The 24,676-nt window shown below is 42.1% G+C and overlaps 1 protein-coding gene across 1 annotated transcript; it reads right to left on the bottom strand.

Moving 5' to 3' along the window:
- Positions 1 to 1,944: 1,944 nt before the first annotated feature.
- LOC134343619 (alpha-2,8-sialyltransferase 8F-like) lies at positions 1,945 to 24,676 on the bottom strand. The gene is made up of 7 exons (XM_063042386.1): positions 24,585 to 24,676; positions 23,012 to 23,101; positions 18,772 to 18,858; positions 9,572 to 9,716; positions 4,951 to 5,057; positions 4,511 to 4,600; positions 1,945 to 2,054 (listed from the first exon to the last, which is right to left on the bottom strand). Exons 2-7 carry the CDS (start codon positions 23,047 to 23,049, stop codon positions 2,021 to 2,023), a joined length of 501 nt encoding a protein of 166 aa, XP_062898456.1. The 5' UTR covers positions 23,050 to 23,101; positions 24,585 to 24,676; the 3' UTR covers positions 1,945 to 2,020.

Here is a 24,676-nt window from a genome sequence, read left to right on the forward strand (position 1 = left end):
GCTGATCCATGCCCTAAGCTCACCCACCTTTCCTACGATACTCCTTGCATTGAAATATATGGAGCTCAGAACATTAGTCCCACCGTGCTCAACCTTTTCATTCCAGATCCTGTACGTAGGCTGAGCAACGTCTATCTCGACAATCTCTCCTCTACCTGTTCTGGCACTGCTGATTCCACCACCCTGCAGCTCTAGTTTAACCGCCCCCCCCATCCCCCCATGCACCAGCAAACCTTTCCACTGGGACATTAGACCCCCTCTGAACAGGTTCCAGCCTCCCTAGAAGACAGTCCAGTGATCCAAAAATCTGAAGCCCTCCCTCCTGCACCAACTCTGAGATGACCCTGACATCTGAGAGGCAACAAACCATCTGGAGATCTTGTTCTCATCCACAGAACCTTCTTTATGTTTCCCTTACCAGTGAATCTCCTTTCACTACAACTTGTCTCTTCTCCCCACTTCCTTTGAGTCCCGGAGCCACACCCTGTCAGAGAACTGACAGCTGCGGCTTTCCTCTGCTAGATCAACCCTCCAACATTATCCAAAGCAGTAAAACTGTTATTGAGGGGAACAGCTACGGGTACTTTGCACTGGCTGCCTGTCCCCTTTCCCCCTCCTGATCTCACCCAGTTCTAGTTACCTGTGTCCTGCCCCTTAGATATAACTACCTCCCCCTAGGTCCTATCTATCAATCCTTCAGCCTCCCGAATGACCTGGAGTTCATTCATTTCCAACTCCAACTCCTTAACAGACTGAGAAGCTGCAGCTGGATGCATTTCTTGCAGGGGTAGTCGTCAGGGACATTGGAGGTCTCCCTCCCTTCCCACATCCCACAAGAGGAGTATTCCACATTCTACCTGGCATCCCCACTGTTCTAAATGTGCAAAAAGAAAGAAAGAATAAATACATCTCCTCATCGATACCTCAATGATTAGATATCATTGAGCAGGTACATGGTCAGCACCACACTGTGGGCCTAAGGGCCTGTAATGTGCTGTAGATTTTCTATGTTTCTATGCTGAGCCAAAGCCTCAATTCCATACTCCAGCACTGCTGTGCTGAAACCAGATTTCTTTTTATTGGCCCTTCCCAAGTGCTTGAATATGTGCAATCCAGTATCTCCTCAGGAACTACGGCATGCAAAATGTGCTGACCACTCCCACCCATTTCTTTTAAACTCTCTCTCCCTCTACGCAAACTGATGTCTCCTTTGGACTGTGGTGCACAAAATATGCTGACTGCTCCCACTCCCTTCTGTTGTAAATTTAATGATTCAGTAGTATTTGAGTAATAGTGCAAGTATGTTGTTGATAAAGCATTCTTGTTTGTTAAGTAATTAATTACAGATTATATGTAAAAATATGTGAATTGCTAATATCATGACACTATCACATGGTATGTGCGCAACTCACTGAAATTAAAAACTGTTAGACTCACATTTAAGATATCCATGTCTTTCTTTCAATTAGTTAAATATTTGGGAGTTATAAAACATAACTGAACACGCTGGACATTGATAGCATTTTGAAAGAGAAAAGGAAGCATGTTTTGGCTGGATCACTTCTCAATTCTGAAATGTCAGCTTTGATTCTTTCTCTCGAGATGTTGCCTGACTCTCATGTATCTCTAATATTAAGGATTTTGTTCTAGATTTCCTGCATCTGCAGCTTTTATTTTTTTTCATTTACAATGTAATAAAGTTTGTTGTTTCAAGTTTGTTAATTTCTTCAATGTTCACAGCCACCAACATGCAGTTTCACAATGCCCTTCCCGTGAAGCTGCATAAGTTTGTAAAACTCAGCAGGCAACTTGTGAACGTGTGATGGCAACTTGTTGTCGTAGTAATGATGGAAGAGCTGGTTTCCACTTAAATCTTTGGAGAAAGGCCAGAATCCATACAACCAAACTTCATCACATAACTCCAATGCTGCAGTTAGTAACAAGAAACCACTAGAAAGTCGAATCTCATTCACACCTTCACCTTTCCAGAATTTAGTGATGTAGTTAATATATGAAGGATTTAAAAACACTGCCTGCTGTTTTGTTCCAAAATCCTGCAGAGTGTATAAAACATTGAAGGAAAGTGAGGTGCAGAAGAGATAAGTAAATGCAGGCAATAGAACAAAAGCTTCTCCAAATGCAGAGAGATGATCCATAAATGGCTTTCTTCTTAAATGAAGACTTTTAAAACTGTAAAATAAATAATATTAGTTACATCAAGGTTATTAATTTCTCCATATAATTTTGGAAAGTGACCAGGAAAACCTATAATTGGTGCCAGATGATTCTGGTGATTCACCCTCAATTTGGAATCTGCTAAGATGTCGTGTAAGGGAAGGAATTTTCATTCACATACAAGGTACAACCAAAGGCATGATTGTGAGGAAGCATAGAGTTGGATCTGATCAGGGTTGTTGCTGGGGCAAACAAAGTCCATGGGGTGGGATGGGGTTCGTGTTCTGTTGAGTTCGTAAATTGATTTATTATTGTCATACGTACAACAAAAAATTTATCTTGCATACCATCCAGAAAGATTATTTCATTACAAGAGTGTACTGAGGCAGTACAAGCTAAAACAATACTAAAATCAGAATAAGTGAAATGATGGAAATTATAATCAAAAGCAAAGAAATAGATTATTGATTAAATACATGTTTTGGATCTGTCTTCCTAAAGAAGAATACCAATAACTTCTCGGATACTATCAGCCTTTGTTCTGGTTGCCTCATTACAGGAATGAAGTGGAGTTTTTATAGACGGTGCAGAGGGGACTTACCAGAATGCTGCCTGTCTTATGGGGAAAGGATGAGCGTGCTAGGGCTTTTCTCTTTGGAGCGAAGGAGGATGTGAGATGATTTGATGGGGGTGCATAAAGTGAGAAGAATCATAATAGAGTGGACAGCCAGCACTTTTTTCCCAGGACAAAAATGGCTCATATGAGAGTGGTGGTGTTGGTGACAGATGCATTTGGAATATTTGAAAGACACTTAGATAGACAATATGACCATTGCAACATAGGAGTTGAATTAGGCCATTTGACTCATTGTGTCTGCTTCACCATTCAATCATGGCTGATCCATTTTCTCTCTCAGCCCCATTCTCCTGCATTCTCCCCGCATTCTTTTATGATCTGGCTAATCAAAAATCCATCCACCTCTGCCTCAAATATGCCCAATGATTTGGCCTCCACAGCTGCCTGTGGCAACAAATTGCACAGATTCACCATTCTCTACATTGAGAAATCCTCCTCATCTCCATCCTAAAAGGAGACCCCTCTAAACTAAGGCTGTATCCTCTGGTCTTGGATTCCTGCACCATAGGAAACATCCACTCTATCAAGGCCATTTAACGTTCAATAGGTTTCAGTGAGGTCACCCTTATTCTTCTGAATTCCAGTGAGTACAGGTCCAGAGTCATCAAATCTTTCAATCAGAATCATTTTTGTGAACCTCCTTTAAACTCTCTGCAATGTCAGCACTTTTCCTTTGGAACAGCAGAAGCTGGAAAAGACGGCAGCAGAGGCTTTTGCAGGTCCGGAAGATTTCTTCCAGTTCATCTCTGAAATAGCTCCTTTTTCTATCAAGGTGACTGGGGTCCTGTTGGAGTCTGTGATTGACAACTGCAGCTCAAACTACGGTTCTTCACAGATAGCGGGATCTCACTCTCAGATTCGTCCTGTAGACTGGCATTTTGATGTTTTCAAGTGCACCCTGGAAAACGTGCGTCTCCAGGGTATGGCTCTATGTATGATTCAATTCCTCACTGATGTCGCTGACAGAAATATTGAGGCAGCCACTGCATTTGAGCCATCCCTTTCTCTTTTGATGACAAGTGAGAGCCTGTCAGTTCTCGAGTCGGGTGGGGGGAGGAGTGCTTGCTGATTTGTCAGGCAAGATTTTCCATTGAGGAAACCATGTTGACTATGGTGGAAAAATGGATGGCTCTGTGGGAAGAAATTGTTAGAATGAACCTGAGGTAGGTTAAAAGGATGGCAAAATATTGTGGGCTGAAGGCTCTGTACTGAGTTCTATGTTCTATATTTAGGACACAGCCTTAAAAAGGAGGACATTTCAGATCCACTCTCCCTTGCCTAATCTGCATTTCACCCCTCCTCTCATAGATCCCACTAGCTCTTGCTCAACTCCTTTCCTCTATCCTGTTCTACTGACTATCTCCCATCTATCTTTCAGTCTAGTTGAAAGTGTTTGACCAAAAATGATGACTGTCTGTTTCTCCGCCAGCATTTGTGTGTTGCCAAAGATCTGGATTATTTTACAGTCCTGTACACCAGGCTGAAATGCAATTCCTTGTTCACATGAGTCCATCTAATTGCTTTAGAATGCAATGATGAAGAAAGAAATTAGAGAAGAAAAACAGCTAAAACTCGGGAGTTCGGCAGCAGTATGTACCAGTTTTCACTTCACAGCTCTCTTTTTCTCCTATTCTCTCTGTCACACATTGATCTTTATCTTTATTTTTAGTTGATTAACAAATCCAAATTGACAATCACCTGTCTTTGATGATGGTTGGATTGGATGTCACGATAGTTGTTTTAGTTCCCACATCCTGCCTGTAATCAATGAGAGGGGGCAGGTTACACCTGAAAACAAATATACATATGTTTTAAAATACTTTTTCTTAAAATAAATATTTGTGTAATATAAACTCACCACTTTGGTACACCATGAAGACAGCAAATTAAAGGAAAAATCAAAAAGCACAAATTTGTCATCGGACCAGCAAAGGCAATAGATGAAACAGCTTTGTATTTAAATTATTTAGAAATAAATTACTAAAACTTGGTAATGAAGTCATCAGTAACACAAAATTAATCATTGGATTTGTGACAGGTGTAAGAAAATTGCAGAGGAAGATAACATTCAAACTAAGTGATCAGCTGCAGAAATCCAACATTTCTAGAGAAACTCCAAGCCACGTTTTGACTCTTACCTGAACACAAAGGCAGCCTGATCTATTTCAGTTCCACAGCTGCTGTTTGCTAAAATTCCAGCATTTCCAACAACGGAGCAGCGTTTAAGTTTTTTAAATGGTACTGTCTAAACAAAATCAGTGACATTGAATTAAAATCTCTTACAATTCAATAATTTCTTCAGTGTTGCAGAGAACAATTTTGTAGGTTTATAAGATGCCTTTCATAAGGCATAGGTAGAGTTGTGAGTATCCTTTTCTCAGAGTTAAAATCTCTAATACCAGAATGCAAACATTGAAGGTGAGAGGAGGGGAAGTTGAAAGGAGATGTGAAGGGCAGGTTTTCTACACAGAGTGGTGGGTGCCTGCAAAGTGCTGCCTGGGGTGGTGGTAGAGGCGGATCCATAAGGGACTTTTAAGAGACATTTAGATAGACACATTGCTGTGAGGGAAATGTAAGGATATGGACATCTTGTTGGCAGAATGGATTCGTTTAGTTAGCCATTTGATTACTAATTCAATTGGTTCAGCACAACATTGTGGGTCAAAGGGTTACAGTGCTGAACTGTTTTATGTCCTTTGTTCTATTAACTATACATATATAATTAACATCATAATATTATTTTATAGTATATTTAAGGGAGGAAATATCAAGGGGGGAATATCAAGGGAGGGGATGCATTAAAATGTCTATCTAAATGTTTCAAAGCTTATTTCAAAACAAGAAAGTTACATGAATATTGCATTTGTAAGAAGTATTTTGGAATTATTATTTCCTTATCTTCAAAATAATGAGATTCGAGTTGCAATAGTGAAGCAATGCTCACAATTTATTATAAGTTAAAAATATATATTTCAATATGATTTTAGAAAGAAGACCGATTATTTCCCCGATCTCCTTTAGTCTGTCATGAATTATTTCAATATTATTCCTTACAACTCATTTAATTTCTAATCATTCAACTATTGTCTCCACTCTGGACATTTCTTTTCTACCCTCTCTTTCGTAGAAGAAGATACAAAAGACGAAAGCACATACCATCCGGCCCCTGGACAACTTGTACCCTGCGGTTACAAAATTATTCAACAATATCCTATTACGACAAGGATGGACCCTGGACCTGACAGCCTCCTTCTTATGCCTTGAACCTTATTGTTTGCTAGTGCTGCATTTTCTCAGCTTGTAACACTAATGATTTTATTATATTTAGAGGTACAGCTTGGAACAGGTCCTTCGGGCCCAACGAGCCTCACCACCCTTTAATCTGCATTCGATCATTGCACTATCTCAGGACTCTGATGTGATGAAAGGATCTATAAAGATGACAAACACCATCCAGAAGTTTGCCGATGACACAACTATCGTTGGCAGAATTTCAGATGATGATGCGGCATACAGGAGCGAAAGAGATCAGCTGATTGAATGGTGTCACAACAACAACCTTCCATTCAAAGTCAATTAGACTGTCAATTCAGGAAAGGGGCAGTTGAGGGAACACACACTCATCCTCATCGAGGGATCAGCAGAGAAAAGGATGAGCAGTTTCAAGTTCCTGTGTGTCAACATCACTGAAGATCTGTCCCGGGCCCAACATATTGATAAAATAACAGCAGCTCTAATCCATTAGGAGGTTGGGGTGACTTGATATGTCACCAAAGACCTGTAAATTTCTACTGGTGTACCGTGGAGCGCATTCTAACTGGTTGCATTACTGTCCAGAATGGAGGAGCCACTGCACAGGATCAGAAAAAGGTGCAGAAAGTTGCAATCCCAGCCAGCTCCATCATGGGTACCCACCCACGATATCTGTATTTTAGGTTTTCAGTATCTGCAGCTGCTTTTAATTTAATTTTCATTTATTGTAACATTCTGAATGATTATGTTACATCTTCCCATGATTCCCACGCTCATGGATATGTGCCAGCATTCAGGACAGCTTCAAAAGGCACCATCCATCATTAAGGACCCATCACCCAGGACAGGTCCTCTTCTCGTTGCTACCGTTAAGGAGTAGTCTGAAGACACATGCTTAATGCTTCAGGATCACCTTCTTCCCCTCTGCCATCAGATTTTGGAATGGACCATGAACCCATGAACACTACCTCACTTTATTTGCTCTCTTTTTGCACTACTTACTGAATATAATTATTAAATATTTGTTTCCTTTTGTAATTTATATATTTTAATATTATATATTACAATGTACTGCTGTGATATGACAACAAATTTCACAATATCTACCAGTGACATACAACCTGATTCTGATTCTGGTTCTGGACCTGAAACAAGGCTTTTCACTGTCCTTGGTACACGTGACAATAATAAACCAACTTACCAGTGTTGTCTCCCACATTAAATGATTTTCTCATCAGCTGCTACACAGACTCAATGATCACATATCAAATGGCCTAAAGTCGCCCATGCTACTCGGGGGGTGGCGGGGTGCGGGATAAGCCAATTTAGCAGGGGAATTGGAAGAACCGCAGTCATGCCACATGTGAGGAGACAAATGTAGAGAATAAATCAAGCCAGTTCAATGGGCAGAGATGACAGAGGCAGGGTAGGGAGCACAGAGGGCTAGCCGGCTCACCAGGGAAGTCAGGTGAGCTGGCAGCATGGATCACAATCAGACTGTTAGTCATTGGGAGAGATTTAATAGGCTGGACCTTTTTTCCCTGCAGTGAAGGAGGCAGATGAGTGAACTGATACAGGTAAAAATAAAAGCCTTTGATAGTAAGTTTTCGCCATGGCAGTTGCATCAAAAAGAAGAGAGTATATATTTAAGGTTGGAGCAAAGATGTTTAAAGGGGATTCTTCGGAAAGATATCCTTTTATTTACTTATTTACTTAGAGAGTAAGTGATGACATCAGATACAATCACTATGTTTACATATGAGGAGTGAATGCAAAGATTACCTTATTTCTCCAGAGTTTTGAAGAATGAGAGAACAAAAATATTCTTACAAGATTTGACAGACTGGACTGGATGCAGTGAGGATATTTTCCCTGGCCGAGGAATCAAGGATTAGACTTTGAGAAGAAGAATAGGCCATTGACAACTAAGATGAGGAGAAACTTCTTCACTTGCTGATTGTTTGCCATTATCTGCCCCAGAGGACAATGGAGTCCTGGTCATCAACATTACTCAAAAAAATAGATTCCTGGATATTAATGGATATGGGAATAAGGGGTGAGAATGGAGCTGAAGAACCTCTCCTCTGTAGGCTGTCTCGTCACCATTAGAAATAAGACTGATCAATTCGTGTTTCTGCGGATTTGATCAGCAGATTGGAGTTGTGTGTGGCAGCACAGTTGTGGGTGTAAAGGGAGTAGAAGAGGGGACTCAGGACACAGTCCTGGGGGCTTCTGTGTTGAGGGGCACAGGAGCAGAGGTGAGGGAGCCCATCTTTACCACCTGTCGGAGATCCGATAGGAAGTCTAGGATCCAGCTGCACAGGGCAAATGTTGTGGATGAAGGTTCTGTTGTCATATTCAGGAGGGAATTGGATAAATATGTGATAGGAATCTACTCAATGCTATATGGATGGGACTGGGGTGGAATTACGGAATAGTTCTGGACACAATGGGCTGAATGATTTCCTTCTGTGCTTTAAATTTCTATGATTCCATCTTTCAGTGTTGGCTCAATTATCAATTACTGCAGCAACAGAGGAGGTAGATCCTTCAGACCCCAGTGGCTCAGTCTCCATAGGTGCTTCTTAGCCACTCTTACTGATTATTGGAGCAGAATATATTCTGCACAATTACTATTTAGGGCTTCGTCTATATGCAGTTTAGCATGGAGGATGGATCAGCAGCTGAATGAGACAGTAAGTGCTTTTCAGAAAGACTTTTCCTTGGAGCAAAAATTGCAAATGCTGGAAATCCAAAACAAGTTGGCAGGTCAAGCAGCTGCAGTGAAAAGAGAAAGGAGCCAGTGTTTCTAACTAAGAACCCTTGATCAGGAATGGAAAAGTGAGAAGATAATTGTTAACTGCCTTTCTTTCCACAGATGCTGACTGACCAACTGAGAATTTCCAATATTTTCTGTTTAATCAGATTATCAGCATCTGCACATTTTTGATTTAACAGATTGTCTGTGAAAAAGTCAACATTGTCAAGTAACTATCATCTTAAAAACTGACACTTTAAACAAAAAAACTACGATAGAGACACATTGAAATATAAAATATTGAAATAAAGTCACAGGTACATCTTTTTATGAAAGTTACCTGGAACTGTTAAACTCATTCTTAAGGCCCAGGATTATGATATTCATATTTGGGAGATGAGATGCTGGTTCTCAAAGTTACATTCGGCATCAATGGAACAATGTAGAACTCCCACAATCTGCATTTGACTTCTCCACACCAAGAGTACCAAATGCAATAGACACAACTTGATTCAAAGAAAATGAATTGTTGCTTCTCATGGAAGGTCTGCATCGATCCATGGATGGTGAAAAATGATGATGTAAGAGAGCAAAGGTTTCATCTCCATCATTTGATAGAAAAGTGGTGTGAACAGTGGAATGAAAAAATGAACCAGGGTGTTGTGAATTCTCTGCAGTGTACATCAATTTATGAATGTAGCACATCTCACACTTTAATTCATACATACCTGAGCAAAACTATCACTTACCTTAGGAAGTAGATTGACAATATCTTCTGTAATTTTAAAAATTCTTCGAGGTTCTGCACTATAACTGATATTTGTTCCCAATGGTGAATTGTCCTGAGTGACAATAAAATTTTGACTTGCATTGCAGCATTTCTGCAGCTGTGACCTGGAAGAGAAAACATTGAATCACAGAAGCAAACAGCACAGAACCAGACCCTCTCGACCCACCTCTTCCATGTCAACTATGATGTGTATTCATTCACCACTCCCTGTGTGAAAATCTTGCCCCTCAGATCTCACTGAAGACAGAAGGCTGATCAACATCTCAACAAACTAACCCATATCTGATCATTATTACTTCATTATTTCCTGTCAGAGTCACTTTATATATTGACATGCCTGTACCTAGCCTCATTTTATGTAGAATTGAACAATCTATGCATGTAAGATATCTTTTTTTTTAAATTTAATTTTTATTTGGATAAGGAGTTCACAATTATCATGTACTTTTTTCACACATATAACCTTTTCCATTTTTTTATATGTATAAAACTACAATTATTTATACATTCTTAAGTACACATTGAGATGATATAAAAGCAAAATAAACATTTAAATAGATAATTATGTACTGTGGTAAATCTAACCTATTAGGCTAAGTAATGAAATTAGTTGTTAAGAAAAATGGTAATAATAGTTTCCATACAACCCTTCTGGACCATTTCCACTGGTCCAAAATGCTGTATACAAGCCTATATACCAACCATTGTAGGTGTTTATATCCCAATTTGTTCGTGCTTGTTCCTGCCCGCAGACATAATTATCCAATCCCTATGTACTTATTTACTTAATTTTTTCATTTTTTTTTATCCCTTTCCCAAATCTTTCCCTTTACTTGTGTTAATTCTCTATTTTCCAAAAAAAAACAACCATTTATATTTATTGTGTTTACAACTGTGCTTTTCTTTGTGTTGCAACAGATTCAGAGTAACAATTGTTTTGTTCTCCTTTATACTTGGATCCTTGAAATAACATTAGACTGTCTTGAATCTTGAATTTAAATATCTCACCTCTCAGCCTGTACCTGTGCCATCAAATTGTATACTCCTCTTCTCTGAGGATAAAGTCAGACTATCTATATGATCTATGTAGATCACAATACCTATTGATGATAATCCTATTAGGCTCATATCCCTCAATACCTTTCATATCCAAGTTCTGTACCAGTCTAAGTCCCTGTCCAACTATCTTTAAAGATTGTAATAGTGCTAGCCTCTATCAGTGCCCCTGGCAGCTCATCCCAAATTTACACCACTCTCTGTCTTACCAACAAAAATTTACTGATCAGGTAATCCTTTAAATTTTTCCCTTCTCACATTTAACCTATGTCTTCTAGTTCTAGACTCCCCTGCTCTGTGAAAGTTACGTTGTCTCTCATATTTATACCCCTCATAATTTGAAAACGCACTATAAACTCACTCCTCAGCCACTTGCTTTCCAGTGAGAACAAACCCAACCTTCCATACAAGTGCAACCATACAACCTTCCATTTCAAGCAACATCTGGTGAAACTCTTCTGCATTCTCTCTATTGCTACCACATCCTTCCTGTATCACGATAACCAGAATTGAACACATTTCTCTAACTGTCTCTAATCAATGTTTTGCACAACTGTAACAGTTTGTGTGTAACTTGAGAGGGAGAAGCATAAGTCACATGTATTGCAAAGGAATAAAGGGAATTACAGAAGCATGAGAGAGGAACTTGCCCAGGTGGATTGGAGGAGGATACTGGCGGGGAGGATGGCAGAACATAGGTGTCTGAAGTTTCTGGGAAAAGTTTACAAGGTGTGAGATAGATATGTCACACAGAATATATTCTATGCTCTATAAGGTGGATAAGTCACCTGCACCAGGTGGACTACATCCCAGAGTCCTGAGAGAGGTTGCTGAAAAGATAATGGATGCATTGGTCATGATCTTTCAGGAATCACTTGTTTCTGACATGGGTCTGGAGGACTGGAAAATTGCAAATGTCACTCCACTCTTTAAGAAGGGAGGAAGGCAAAAGAAAGGAAATTATAGACCAGTTAGCCTAACCTCAGTGTTTGGGAAAGTGTTGGAGTCTATTATTAAGGAAGAGGTTTCGGGGTATTTGGAGATTAATGATTAAATAAGTCAAAGTCAGCATGGTTTCTGTAAAGGGAAATCTTGCCTGACAACTGTTGGAGTTCTTCAAGGAAGTAACAACCAGGGTGGATAAAGGTGAGGCAGTGGATGTCATTTACTTGGATTTTCAGAAGGCATTTGATAAGGTGCCACACAGGCGGCTGCTTAACAGGGTAAAATTCTATGGCATTACAGGAAAGATACTGGCATGGATCGAGGAATGGCTGAGAGGCAGGAGGCAGCAAGTGGGAATAAAAGGGGCCTTTTCTGGTTGGCTGGCCGTGACTTGTGGTGTGTTCAGGCGTCAGTATTGGGACTACTAGTTTTCACATTGTTTGTTAATGATTTGGATAATGGAATTGATGACTTTGTGACAAGGTTTGCGGATGATACAAAGATAGGTGGAGGGGTAGGTACTGATGAGGAAGCAATGCAATTGCTGCAGGGCTTAGACAAATCGGAAGAATGGGCAAAAAAATGTGGCAGATAGAATACAGTGTTGAGAAATGTATGATTATGCATTTTGGGAAAAGAAACAATAGCGTGGACTACTGTCTAAATTGGGAGAAGGTTCAAACATCAGAAGTGCAGAGGGACTTAAGAATCCTCATGCAATACTGCCAGAAGGTTAATTTACAGGTTACGTCTGTGGTAACGTGTGTGTACTTCAACGTGAGAAGCATCAGGAACAAAGATAATGACCTGAGAGCTTGGATACATACATGGAATTATGATGTAGTGGCCATTACAGAGACTTGGCTGGCACCAGGGCAGGAATGGATTCACAATATTCCTAGATTTCAGTGCTTTAAAAGGGATGGGGGGAGGGGAGGAGGGGTGGCATTACTGGTCAGGGATACTATTACAGCTACAGAAAGGGTTGGTAATATAGCAGGATCCTCTTTTGAGTCAGTATGGGTAGAAGTCAGGAACAGGAAGGGAGCAGTTACTCTATTGGGAGTATTCTATAGGTCCCCTGGCAGCAGCAGAGATACCGAGGAGCAGATTGGGAGGCAGATTTTGGAAAGGAGCAAAAATACCAGAGTTGTTATCATGGGTGACTTTAACTTCCCTAATATTAATTGGCACCTGATTAATTTAGACGGGGCAGAGTTTGTTAAGTGTGTCCAGGACAGATTCCTGTCACAGTATGTTGACAGGCCAACTAGGGGGATGCCATACTAGATCTAGTATTAGGTAACAAACTGGGTCAGGTCACAGATCTCTCAGTGGGTGAGCATCTGGGAGACAGTGACCACCACTCCCTGGCCTTTAGCATTATCTTGGAAAAGGATGGAATCAGAGAAGACAGGAAAATATTTAATCGGGAAAGGGCAAATTCTGATGCTACAAGGCTACAACTTGCGGGTGTGAATTCGGATGATGTTTTTGCAGGGAAATGTACTATAGACATATGGTCTGTCACAGTTGGGGGCGTGGGGATCAGACCCGAATGCAAGACACTGAAGTACTAGGAACAGGACTAGGATGCAGGACCAGGGCTAGGACATGGACAAGGAACTATGAACTAGGAGCCTGGGCTTGGACTCCGAGCCAGAGACTGGCCAAAGACCCAAAACCTGGGTCTTGCCTCGGGCTTGGACCCCAGAAGCCGGCAAGGACATGACATGGCTACAGGACTGGATGGGGCCTGAGGCTGGAGGCTGGGGTCTGGAGTTTGGGGTCTTGAGGCTTGAGGCTGGAAGCTGGGATTTGCAGGTTGGGGTCTTGAGGCTGGAGGCTGGGGTCTTGAGGCTTGAGGCTGGAGGCTGGGGTCCTGGGTCTTGAGGCTTGAAGCTGGAGGCTGGAGGCTGGGGTCTTGAGGCTTGAGGCTGGGGTCTTGAGGCTTGAGGCTTGAGGCTGGAGGCTGGGGTCTTGAGGCTTAAGGCTGGAGGCTGGGGTCTTGGGTCGAGGCTTGAAGCTGGAGGCTGGAGGCTGGAGGCTGGGGTCTTGAGGCTGGAGTCTGGGGTCTCGGGTGTTGAGGCTTGAGGCTAGGGTCTAGGGTCTTGGAATGCGGAGGCTGATAACTCAGAGGCTGGAGCTCGGAGACAGACTGGGAATGGTACATCAACATAGAGCCTGGACTTATCCTTCGAAAAGCTGGGATTCATCTTTAACACGACACTAACATGAGACTGGACAGTAAATAGACATAGAGCCGGGACTCTTCCATAGTCAAGCCGGGACTCAACTTTATCTCCACACCAAAGTAGGACAGGTCCATCCGTCGGGTAATGGCAGAACGGCTGGACTTACCCAACACAGGCAAAGACAAGACAAGACAGGTACCCCCGCAGGGCAACAGCAGAACGGCCTGCTTTACCCCACAGAGGCAAGGACAAGACAAGACAGGTACCCCCGCAGGGCAACAGCAGAATGCCCTGTCTTACCCCACGGAGGTGAGGACAAGAAGAGACAAATACCGAAGGACGACAGATAGTTCCAGCTCTGCATCGGGGTTACTCTGAGACGCAGTTATGGCCAGCAACCTCAGCTGGCTACGGAAACAGCCGGATCCCTACCTAACTTGGAGTGGCTGACAGCCACTTAGTTGGCCCGGGAAACGGCTGAATCCATACCGCAAAGACGACTCTGACTGCCGACAGCAAGGCTCCATGAAGCGATGGTTCTCCAACGCAGCCTAAAGATGGCAAGTGGCCGCTCTAGCCTTCCACCGGCAGGTTGCTACCAGGGGATCTTGACAAGACAAACCAGCCCTCACACTCAACCCCAAGGCTACTTATATTCCAAGCCACAAGATGGGAATCAGGTGCCTATGATTAACCCAACCGAAACAAGGGATAGTTGGGAGACACGGAGTCCTGAGTCCACGGACCGGACTGTGAACTGGAATGCGGACTTCATGGACTGGACCATGACATGGTCGATGTTTAGGGATCTCTTGCAGGATGTTAGGGATAGATTTGTCCCAATGAGGAAGATAAAGAATGGTAGGGTGAAGGAACCATGGGTGACAAGTGAGGTGGAAAATCTAGTCAGGTGGAAGAAGGCAGCATACATGAGGTTTAGGAAGCAAGGATCAGATGGGTATATTGAGGAACATAGGGTAGCAAGAAAGGAGCTTAAGAAAGGGCTGAGGAGAGAAAGGGGACATGAGAAGGCCCTGGCAAGTAGGGTAAAAAAAAACCCCAAAAGGCATTCTTCAATTATGTGAAAAGCAAAAGGATGACAGGAGTGAAGGTAGGACCGATTAGAGATAAAGGTGGGAAGATGTACCTGGAGGCTGTGGAAGTGAGCGAGGTCCTCAATAAATACTTCACTTCGGTATTCACCAATGAGAGGGAACTTGATGACGGTGAGGACAATATGTGTGAGGTGCATGTTCTGGAACATGTTGATATTAAGGGAGAGGAGGTGTTGGAGTTGTTAGGCGGGAGGAGAGAGTGCAGCGCGTCGCGTGTGTTCAGCCCTCCGGTGAAAATAATATCATATCCATTAAATAGGGGCCGTGGACAATTCTGATTTGATGGAGAGAGAGGTGAAAGCACAGAGGAACATCTGGAGAAATTTCTAAAATTCCCGTTTGCTGCTGTCGTTACTGCACGATCGTGAATCTTCCAGAGGGAAGGCCTCAAAATCCCTGGCTTTGCCTGCTGTTGGCGAGCGAGATTGAGGTCGAATTGCTTGGATAGAGATGGTGCTTGGTACTCGGTGTCGGAGAGCTGATCGGAGGCTCGAAGTTTTCGGACGACTCAGAGTCGGACTGTGGTCGGGCATGGCAGGGAGAGTTTTTCTTCCTTCTCCCGTCTGCATGAGATATGGGACATTTGAGAAACTTTGAACTTTCTACTGTGCTCATGGACTGTTCTTCATCAAGTTATGGTATTGTTGCACTGGTGTAACAATATGTTATAATTATGTGGTTTTGTTAGTTTTTTTCACAGTCTTGGTCTGTCCTGTGTTTTGTGATATCACACCAGAGGAAATATTGTATCATTTCTTAATGCATGCATTACTAAATGACAATAAAAGAGGGCTGTGTGTCTTCATAATCTAAAAATCTAAAAAAAAATCTAAAATACATTAGGACGGATAGGTCCCTGGGGCCTGACGGAATATTACCCAGGCTGCTCCACGAGGCAAGGGAAGAGATTGCTGAGTCTCTGTCTAGGATCTTTATGTCCTTGTTGTCCACAGGAATGGTACTGGAGGATTGGAGGGAGGCGAATATTGTCCCCTTGTTCAAAAAAGGTAGTAGGGATAGTCCGGGTAATTATAGACCAGTGAGCCTTACGTCTGTGGTGGGAGAGCTGTTGGAAAAGTTTCTTAGAGTTAGGATCTATGGGCACTTAAAGAATCATGGTCAGTCAGCATGGCTTTGTGAAGGGCAGATTGTGTCTAACCAGCCTGATAGAGTTCTTTGAGGAGGTGACCAGGCATGTAGATGACGGTAGTGCAGTGGATGTGATCTACATGGACTTTTGTAAGGCATTTGACAAGGTTCCACACGGTAGGCTTATTCAGAGAGTCAGAAGGCATGGGGTCCAGGGAAGTTTGGCCGGGTGGATTCAGAATTGGCTTGCCTGCAGAAGGCAGAGTGTCGTGGTGGAGGGAGTACATTCAGATTGGAGGGTTGTGACTAGTGGTGTCCCAAAAGGATCTGTTCTGGGACCTCTATTTTTCATGATTTTTATCAACGACCTGGATGTGGGGGTAGAAGGGTGGGTTGGCAAGTTTGCAGACGACAGAAAGGTCGGTGGTGTTGTGGATAGTGTAGAGGATTGTCAAAGATTGCAGGGAGACATTGATAGAATGCAGAAGTGGGCTGAGAAGTGGCAGATGGAGTTCAACCCGGAGAAGTGTGAGGTGGTACACTTTGGAAGGACAAACTCCAAGGCAGAGTACAAAGTAAATGGCAGGATACTTGGCAGTGAGAAGGTGCAGAGGGATCTGGGGGTACAAGTCCACAGATCCCTGAAAGTTGCCTCACAGGTGGATAGGGTAGTTAGGAAAGCTTATGGGGTGTTAGCTTTCATAATTCGAGGGACAGAGTTTAAGAGTCGCGAGGTAATGTTGCAGCTCTATAAAACTCTGGTTAGGCCACACTTGGAGTACTGTGTCCAGTTCTGGTCACCTCACTATAAGAAGGATGTGGACGCATTGGAAAGGGTACAGAGGAGATTTACCAGGATGCTGCCTGGTTTAAAGAGTATGCATTATGATCAGAGATTATGGGAGCTAGGTCTTCACTCCTTGGAGAGAATAAGAATGAGAGGCAACATGATAAAGGTATAAAAGATATTAAGAGGAATAGATAGAGTGGACAGCCAGCGCCTCTTCCCCAGGGCACCACTGCTCAATACAAGAGGACATGGCTTTAAGCTAAGGGGTGGGAAGTTCAAGGGGGATATTAGAGCGTTTTTTACTCAGAGAGTGGTTGGTGCATGGAATGCACTGCCTGAGTCAGTGGTGGAGGCAGACACACTAGTGAAATTTAAGAGACGACTAGACAGGTATATGGAGGAATTTAAGGTGGGGAGTTATATGGGAGGTAGGGTTTAAGCATCGGCACACATTGTGGGCCGAAGGGTCTGTACTGTGCTGTACTATTCTTTGTTCTTTGTTCTTTGTAAAGAAGGCAAATACAATGTTGGCATTCATTTCAAGGGGAATAGAATATAAAACAAGGAGATAATGCTGAGCCTTTACAAGACACTAGTCAACCGCATTTGGAGTGTTGTCAACAGTTTTGGGCCCCATACCTCAGAAAGAATATGCTGTCATTGGAGAGAATCCAGAGGAGGTTCACGAGGATTATTCCAGGAAGGAAGGGGTTAACATGAGGCGCATTTGACAGATTTGGGCCTGTACTCACTGGTATTTAGAAGGATGTGTGGGGATCTCATTGAAATCTACCAAATGTTGAATGGACTAAAAGGACTAGATAGGGTGGATGCGGAGAGGATGTTTCCTCTGGTGCAAAGCCTCAAAATTGAGGGGTGACCTGTTGGAACAGAGGTAAGGAGGAATTGTTTTAGCCAGGGAGTGGTGAATCTGTGGTATGCTCTGTCATAGACTGCGGTGGAGGCCAAGTCCGTGGGTCTTTGTAAAGCGGAAGTTGATACTTTTCTGATCAGTTAGGGCATCAAAGGATATGGTGAGTAAACATGTGTATGGGGTTGAGTGGGATCTGGGATCAGCGATGATAGAAAGGTAAAGAAGACCTGATGGGCCAAGTGGCCTAATTCTGCTCCTATGTCTCATGGTCTTATGGTAATTTTGTACCATTGATTCTTCATACTTTTCCAGCTGGCAACACCATCACTTCTGAGTCGGGAAATTATTCCAATCAAGTATCAATCAAAACCAAGTCCAACACTCATTGCAGTGTGTGTTGGAACATTGACTAACAAATCTCTGTCTTGAGAATGCATTGTTTTTACATACAAGTTAGTGGAGCCACTTTTCCATGTGCTAACAGGGACATTGTAAGAATTCTGCTTGTGTCTCTGTAACTTAATTAAGTTAATAAAGTCATTTTTATTTTACAAAGACCATATGATGTAGGAGCAGATTCAGGCCATTTTAGTCTGCTGCACCTCTCAATCATGATGATTTATTTTCTTCAGATTCATTCTTCAGCCTTCCACAGAGAGCCTTCACAGCCCTCTGTGGGCAAAACCAACCGTAGATTCACCCTCTTTCTGAAGAAATTGCTCCTCAACTCATTTCTAAAGGGACTTCGCTTCTTAAAAGGAGGATCACAAAAGAGTGATTGTCAGACACATGGATGATGGTTATGTAGTAGCTTGTAGGCAATGCACTGGCCAATTAATTTACCATCCTACAAATCTATTTCCTATTTTTCTTGGAGCAACAGTGGTGAGGGAATACTCTACATACTGTAGGTTTACAAAATGGAGGCATAGATAAGGTCTAAAACTAGAGGGCACAGATTTAAGGTGAATATTTTCGATCCAGTTTGTGCTTGGAATATGGAAAGACTTGCCAGAGGAAGTGGAAGAGGTGGGAACAATTACAATGTTGCTTATACTTGTAATTTTGCACAGATTACAACAATTTGTAAATTACCTCAAGTTCTTGAGCTCTTCTGTGTTCTGTATCCATTTACATTCCTGAAGTGCCTTGAACAGTTCAATAAAGTTATTCTCAGAAAACCTAAAAGCAAAAAAATGTAATGATTTAGAGGTAAAAGGTGAACAAAACTTTGTGATATTTAAGACAGAATGCAAAGGCAACATAAGTACATCTCCAGTGGATTCCTATTTGTTTCAGTAAAAGGGAAACTACCTTTCTGCAAGCTTCATACGTCAAGGGTGTATATGACTTTCGTCCTGACAAACCCGGGAGACTGGGATATCTCGCCTATCCAAACCCCCGTTTGTGTGAATGCTGTGTGATTTACTGTCCCCCCCTGCACTTGCTGTTGGCAAGAAATAACACACCATACACTGCTTACAATTATAAAAAAGTATATTTAAGAAAGTTAACTTAACCTAACCGTTATTAAAGAAAAGAAAGAAAAATAACAAAAGGGCGCATCATAACTAAACAGTCAGATGTACGCATAAGTTGAATCTCTTCTTGCAGTTGTCCTTAACTCATATGCTGGACCCTTGGTCTGCATGAAAGCACACACCACCTTCCAAGTGTCACTCAAAATCCATCTTGAACAAAACAGACTTTCCCACGGGAGTATTGGTCCTTCCTCTTTGAAGCCATTCATCTGCACAGATCACCTTGCGCAACAGGGATGGCACCTTAGCCTTCTTCTCTCTTGTCTTCTCCCAGCTCCAGAAAGACTTGGACCCACTCCAGTGTTCCTCACAGAAACCTCATTCTTTAGAACCTTTTCCCAATTCCACCATCCAGACTGGCTGACACCATATTCCTAAGTGGGACAACAAAGCCCCATATCGCATCTCAAACCCAAACAGGCTGAAAGCAAAATAGACTGCTCTTTCAGAAATGCTAAAATGAAATACCTGCAGCATAGCAGTAAGAATCTTAACCAGGGCGTAACATCTGTTTTATTGTGAATTCCAAAAATTTTCTAACTATCGAAGTCAGCCCCAACAGTTGGTAGCTTCCTGTTTTCCCTCTCCCTCCTTTCTTAAATATTAGGGGCACATTTGCTACCACACACCCAGTACAGACTATTCAAAAATCTGTAGATTTTTGAAGATTATAACCAGAGATTTTGCCATCCCAGTAGCTAGCTGGGATTTATAACAGATAGTCAGATTTTTGAGATTTATCAGTTTTCAGCTTCAGTAACTTCTATAGATGTACTGCTTGCTGATATTTATTTTTCTGCTGCTTTGTTTGAACATACTCTTTCATCCTCGATCATTTCTCAGATATTTTCACCCATATTTATAAAGTGAGATACAAATCCCTGAGATAGACATACATGTACTTAATATATATTATATACTTAACTATATTTCCTCCCAACCCACCTCAGGTAAATTATTCCGTCATTGGCTCGTACTTCCTTCCATTCATATTACATCCATCATCTACTTGTAAACCTGCTAGCTCATCCTCAGCTCTATCGTACTGGTTACAATCCCCCTGCCAGTCCACGGCCTCCTTTATTGCTGCAATGAGCTCACACTCAGGGTGGAGGAGCAACACCTTATATTCCATCTGGGTAGGTTCCAGCCTGATGACATGACATTGATTTCTCAAACTTCTGGTAATTGCCCCCCCCCCCCCGCCCTTTGCCCACCTTCACCATTCCCATTCCCTTTTCTCTCTCACATCTTAACTCCTTACCTGCCCATCACCTCTCTCTGGTTCTCCTCCCTCTTCTCTTTCTTCCATGGTCTTCTGTCCTCTCCTAGAAGATTCCCCATTCTTCAACCCTTTTTGTCTTTCACCAATCAACTTCCCTGTTCTTTACTTCACCCTTCCCCCCTCCCAGATTCACCTATCACCTACCACATTGTATTTCTTCCTCCTTTCCCCCCACCTTCTGATACTGACTTCTCTCCTTCCTTTCCAGACCTGATGATGGGTCTCGGTCCAAAACGTTGACTGTTACTCTTTTTCACAGATGCTGCCTGGCCTGTTGAGTTTCTCCAGCATTTTGTGTACCATTTGAGGTTGCCCACTTGTGAGAAAATGTAGACAAGCTCCCACCAAAAGTCGCCTCATTAGACCGTGGACCGCCTGGGATCCATTCCCGTCACAGGTGAAAAGAGCACTTAGATCCGCTGCCCCACCAGCCCTCCCTATCAATTTGAACCCTTCACAAATCACCAACATGAACTGAGCCTACAAGATGGCTGCATATTATGGAACAGTTGTGTTGTAGTTTGCCCCAAGGTCACAAGTGTGAACTCCGTGATCTGCATGATGCCCACCCAGGGGTGGTGAAAATGGAGGCACCGGCAAGAAACAATGTGTGGTAGTCTTAAGCAGGTATATCATCAAGAAAAAAAATGGAGATTCATTACCCACTGTCTTCGACACCAAGTGAGCAGAAACTCACAGGGAAGAAGCTACACTCCCTGTGAGTGTCCACCAAGGTAGACCAGTTGGTTGACTGGTACTGAGCAGAACAGGTATTACATCATTTTTTTTGGGTTTACCTCAGTTATTCACTTTCCCTTCGGTTCCCATCTATATGAGTGGGGAGGAGGGATGAACTGTATTCAATCAATTGCAAGAGTGTGGCAGGTTCTCATGCGATGGATTGATTCAAGTCCTCATGCGATGGATTGATTGTGTCGTGAATTGATCGGGTTTCCTGTATTTTTTATGTGGGATTTGCAGTGTGCATGATTTTCATCTCAGCAGGGCTGGTTCATTGTTCCCTCACAGTAAGGTGCCCAGTGTATACAGTAGCAAACATGACTCTGCAAAAACGTTTGATCCTACCGTTCCATTGTTATTCTTGCTCCGCACATACGTAACAGGTGACACGAGAGATTCTGCTGATGCTGAAAATTTTGAGCAACACTCACAAACTGCTGGAGGAACTCAGCAAGCCAGGCAATATCTATGACATTTCAGTTCCAGACCATTCATCAGGTCTGGAAAGGAAGAGGGGAGAAGCCAGAATAAAAAGGTGGGGGGAAGAGCACGAGCAGGAAGGTCCAGGTGAGAGGGGAGAAGATAGATTGTGCAGTGGGGGATGAAAGGAAATGATTTCAGAAGCTGGAAGGTGACTAAGGGCTGAGGAAGAAGGAATCTGATGGGAGAGAACTGTACACCATTGAATAAAAGGAAGAAAGTGGGAAAGCACAGGGCGGTGATGGGAAGGCTGCATGAGGGTGGGAGGGGAAGAAAAAGGAAGAGTGAGCAAAAGCAAGTGGGAGAACAGAAATCATAGGCAAGTGGTTATTGTAAGTTTGAGAAATTGGAGCTAGCTAAATTACTCCAATGTGACAGCATCAACATTGATTTCTCTAACTTCCAGTAAACACTCCCATATCTTCCCCCATCCACCGCGCCTTGCCTTTGTGACTTTATCAACAAGTGTATTGAGGGCTGTGTGAAGGAGAGAAACAATCCAGGCACTTCCAAAGAGAAAATTATGGATGATGCAAGAGATCCACTCCCTACTGAAGTCCCATTCTGTGGAATTCAAATCCAGTGACCCTGACCGAGAGAGGAAATTGAGATATGACCTCTGTAAAGCTATCGGGGTGTTAAGAGACAACACCAGTCCAAAATAGAGCCTCAGACCAGCCACCAGTTGTGACATGGCCTTTATGCTGTCATAGGCTACAAAATTAAGTAGAACTGCACACGAACAACAGCGCATTCCTTCCTGATGAATATAACACATTCTATGCACATTTTGAACAGAAGAGCATTGGAATGTCACCACCACCATCACACCTGAACTCACAGCCACTGTTGCAGACATAAGGTCAGAGAGAAGCTGCAGAAAGCATCTAGCCGAGAAGGTGTCCTTAGATCCTGTGCAAATCATCTGGGGGGTGGGGTTGGAGGTGAAGGGTAGGAGGTGATATCTGTTGGCATTTTTAACCTCTCCCTTCTTCTTACTGAGGTTCTGATCTCCTTTAAGAAGACCACTATCATTGTGTTCCTAAGAAAATTAAGGTATTATGCCTTATTGACTACTGGCCAGAGGGTCTGACAGCCACAAACATAGATACACAGTTCAGTATACTCAAAGGCTCTATCAATGGTGGGAACAGCATCTTTAAAGAAAAACCCACTCCATCTTATTTCAATAGAATACCTCACTGCCTGGAAAAAGATTAATCACAAGGTTGTACATGGTATACACACTTTAATAAAAATGTACTTTGAACTTTGGAAAATTTGTTACCTTTTGGGTTTAAGTGTGAGCATACTGGCCATTTCCATACATTCTGGTGAATTTAATTCCTGCTGATTCTTCCTTTGCTGTTTCTTGATTCTATGATGAAAAAGGTTAAAACCTGGCTTCATGAAAATGTATGAGAAAAGGAGTTGAAAGACAAACCTACTTTCAGTGCAGTAGTACAGTTATTACTCCTAAACCAAACAGGAAGGCAATGATTCAACCTTACATCACTACCCCTCACCCTTCTTCCATTACTCATTGCTGATCTATGTGAGGTAAGATTACAACTGTATAATTCCAACCTTGTTTTAAAATACTTTTCTAGGTCATTCTATGTCTCTGAGGTTTCCTGCACTGCTCCAGCTCTCAAAGATAGTTGGGATCTCCAGTTCTGGTCTCTTAAACATCCCACATTTAACTTCATGTCTTCACCGGCACATGACTTAAATTCTGAATTCCCTCCCTAATCTTCATTTCCGGCTCTCTCTTTCTTCCTTAACATTCACATTAAAACCCAAGCCTTTGATTAAACTGTTGTGTATCTGCCCTAATATTTCTTTAATGTGCAAAATTTATGTTTATAGTTACAGGCATAACGTATATAATAAATAGCATAAAATAGCTTTTTTTGCTGCAACATCACAGTGCATTACAAATATGTCAAAGATAAGATAACAAACTTAAATTAACATAAATTATATTTAACCTAGACAGGCAGAAATGGAGGACCCTTGTGGAGGCCCCATGTTCCACCAAGGCACTAAGGGTTCAGAAAAAAAAACTGAAGATTTTATTGTTTAATTGTACTGCAGCATAGAAGGAGATGTCCTACTCTCAAGAAAATGAATTTGGCTCAGTATAACTTTCTGAGGAGGGATCATTCACAGCTTTTATGATATTTATTCATTTTATCAGCAATATTCACAGAGGAAAACACACGATGATGGTTGTTTTAGAGACCCACAAGCAGACAATGGGAACTCCATACAGTATTTGCAAGTCAGCCCATAAACCACATCCACTAGTGCAAATATACTTTGTATCTCTTTGTGGTCAAAAGGCTGCAGTGAGAATGGATGTGTGATTTCATGCTCACACTAAACACGAGAAACAGAGGATAGTGTGTTGTGCCTGTTCTGCCATTCAGTTGATCATTTAACCTCAATATCACTCTGTACTCATTCTATGCCACCTTGATTGCTAAAAGATTATTGATCCTTGTCTCAGGGGAATTTGAGGAATTTGTAAAGAAACCTATGGACTGCAGTCCAACTGAGCATTTCTGGCAGCAGAGCAACTGACCGTAGCACTGAGCATTTCACATTGAAATTTTGAAACAGGTTGCCTTCGAAGGTTAAAGAAAAAAACTGAATAAAGATAATTCAAGCAACTTATTCTCAAGAAAGATAAATACCAACATAGAATAGTCAGACCAAATAACTTTTGCTGTGAGGTAATTTCAATATATTTTTGCACGTATCAGTTTAATTATATATACTTTTACTGGGTTTTACCTTCAAGTTATTCTCATGTGTAGGAGAATATTATAATTTTTTGCAAAGAATGCATTCCATACCTGAAATTATATATCAGGTCTCTTTCCGTCCAGGAGATGAGGCATAAGAAAAATAAAGAAAATATTACCACAAAGAAATACAAGGCCTTCAA

Source organism: Mobula hypostoma, chromosome 3 (genome assembly GCF_963921235.1).
Source record: "Mobula hypostoma chromosome 3, sMobHyp1.1, whole genome shotgun sequence".
In the NCBI taxonomy this organism is placed as follows: Eukaryota; Metazoa; Chordata; class Chondrichthyes; order Myliobatiformes; family Myliobatidae; genus Mobula; species Mobula hypostoma.

Excerpts from the sequence above, each read along its gene's own strand:
- LOC134343619 (XM_063042386.1), bottom strand. The coding sequence starts at position 23,049 with ATGGAAATGGCCAGTATGCTCACACTTAAACCCAAAAG. Across the intron at positions 18,859-23,011 it reads CTCACACTTAAACCCAAAAG|GTTTTCTGAGAATAACTTTA; the intron begins GTAACAAATTTT and ends TTTTGCTTTTAG. Across the intron at positions 9,717-18,771 it reads GAAGAGCTCAAGAACTTGAG|GTCACAGCTGCAGAAATGCT; the intron begins GTAATTTACAAA and ends TTTCTCTTCCAG.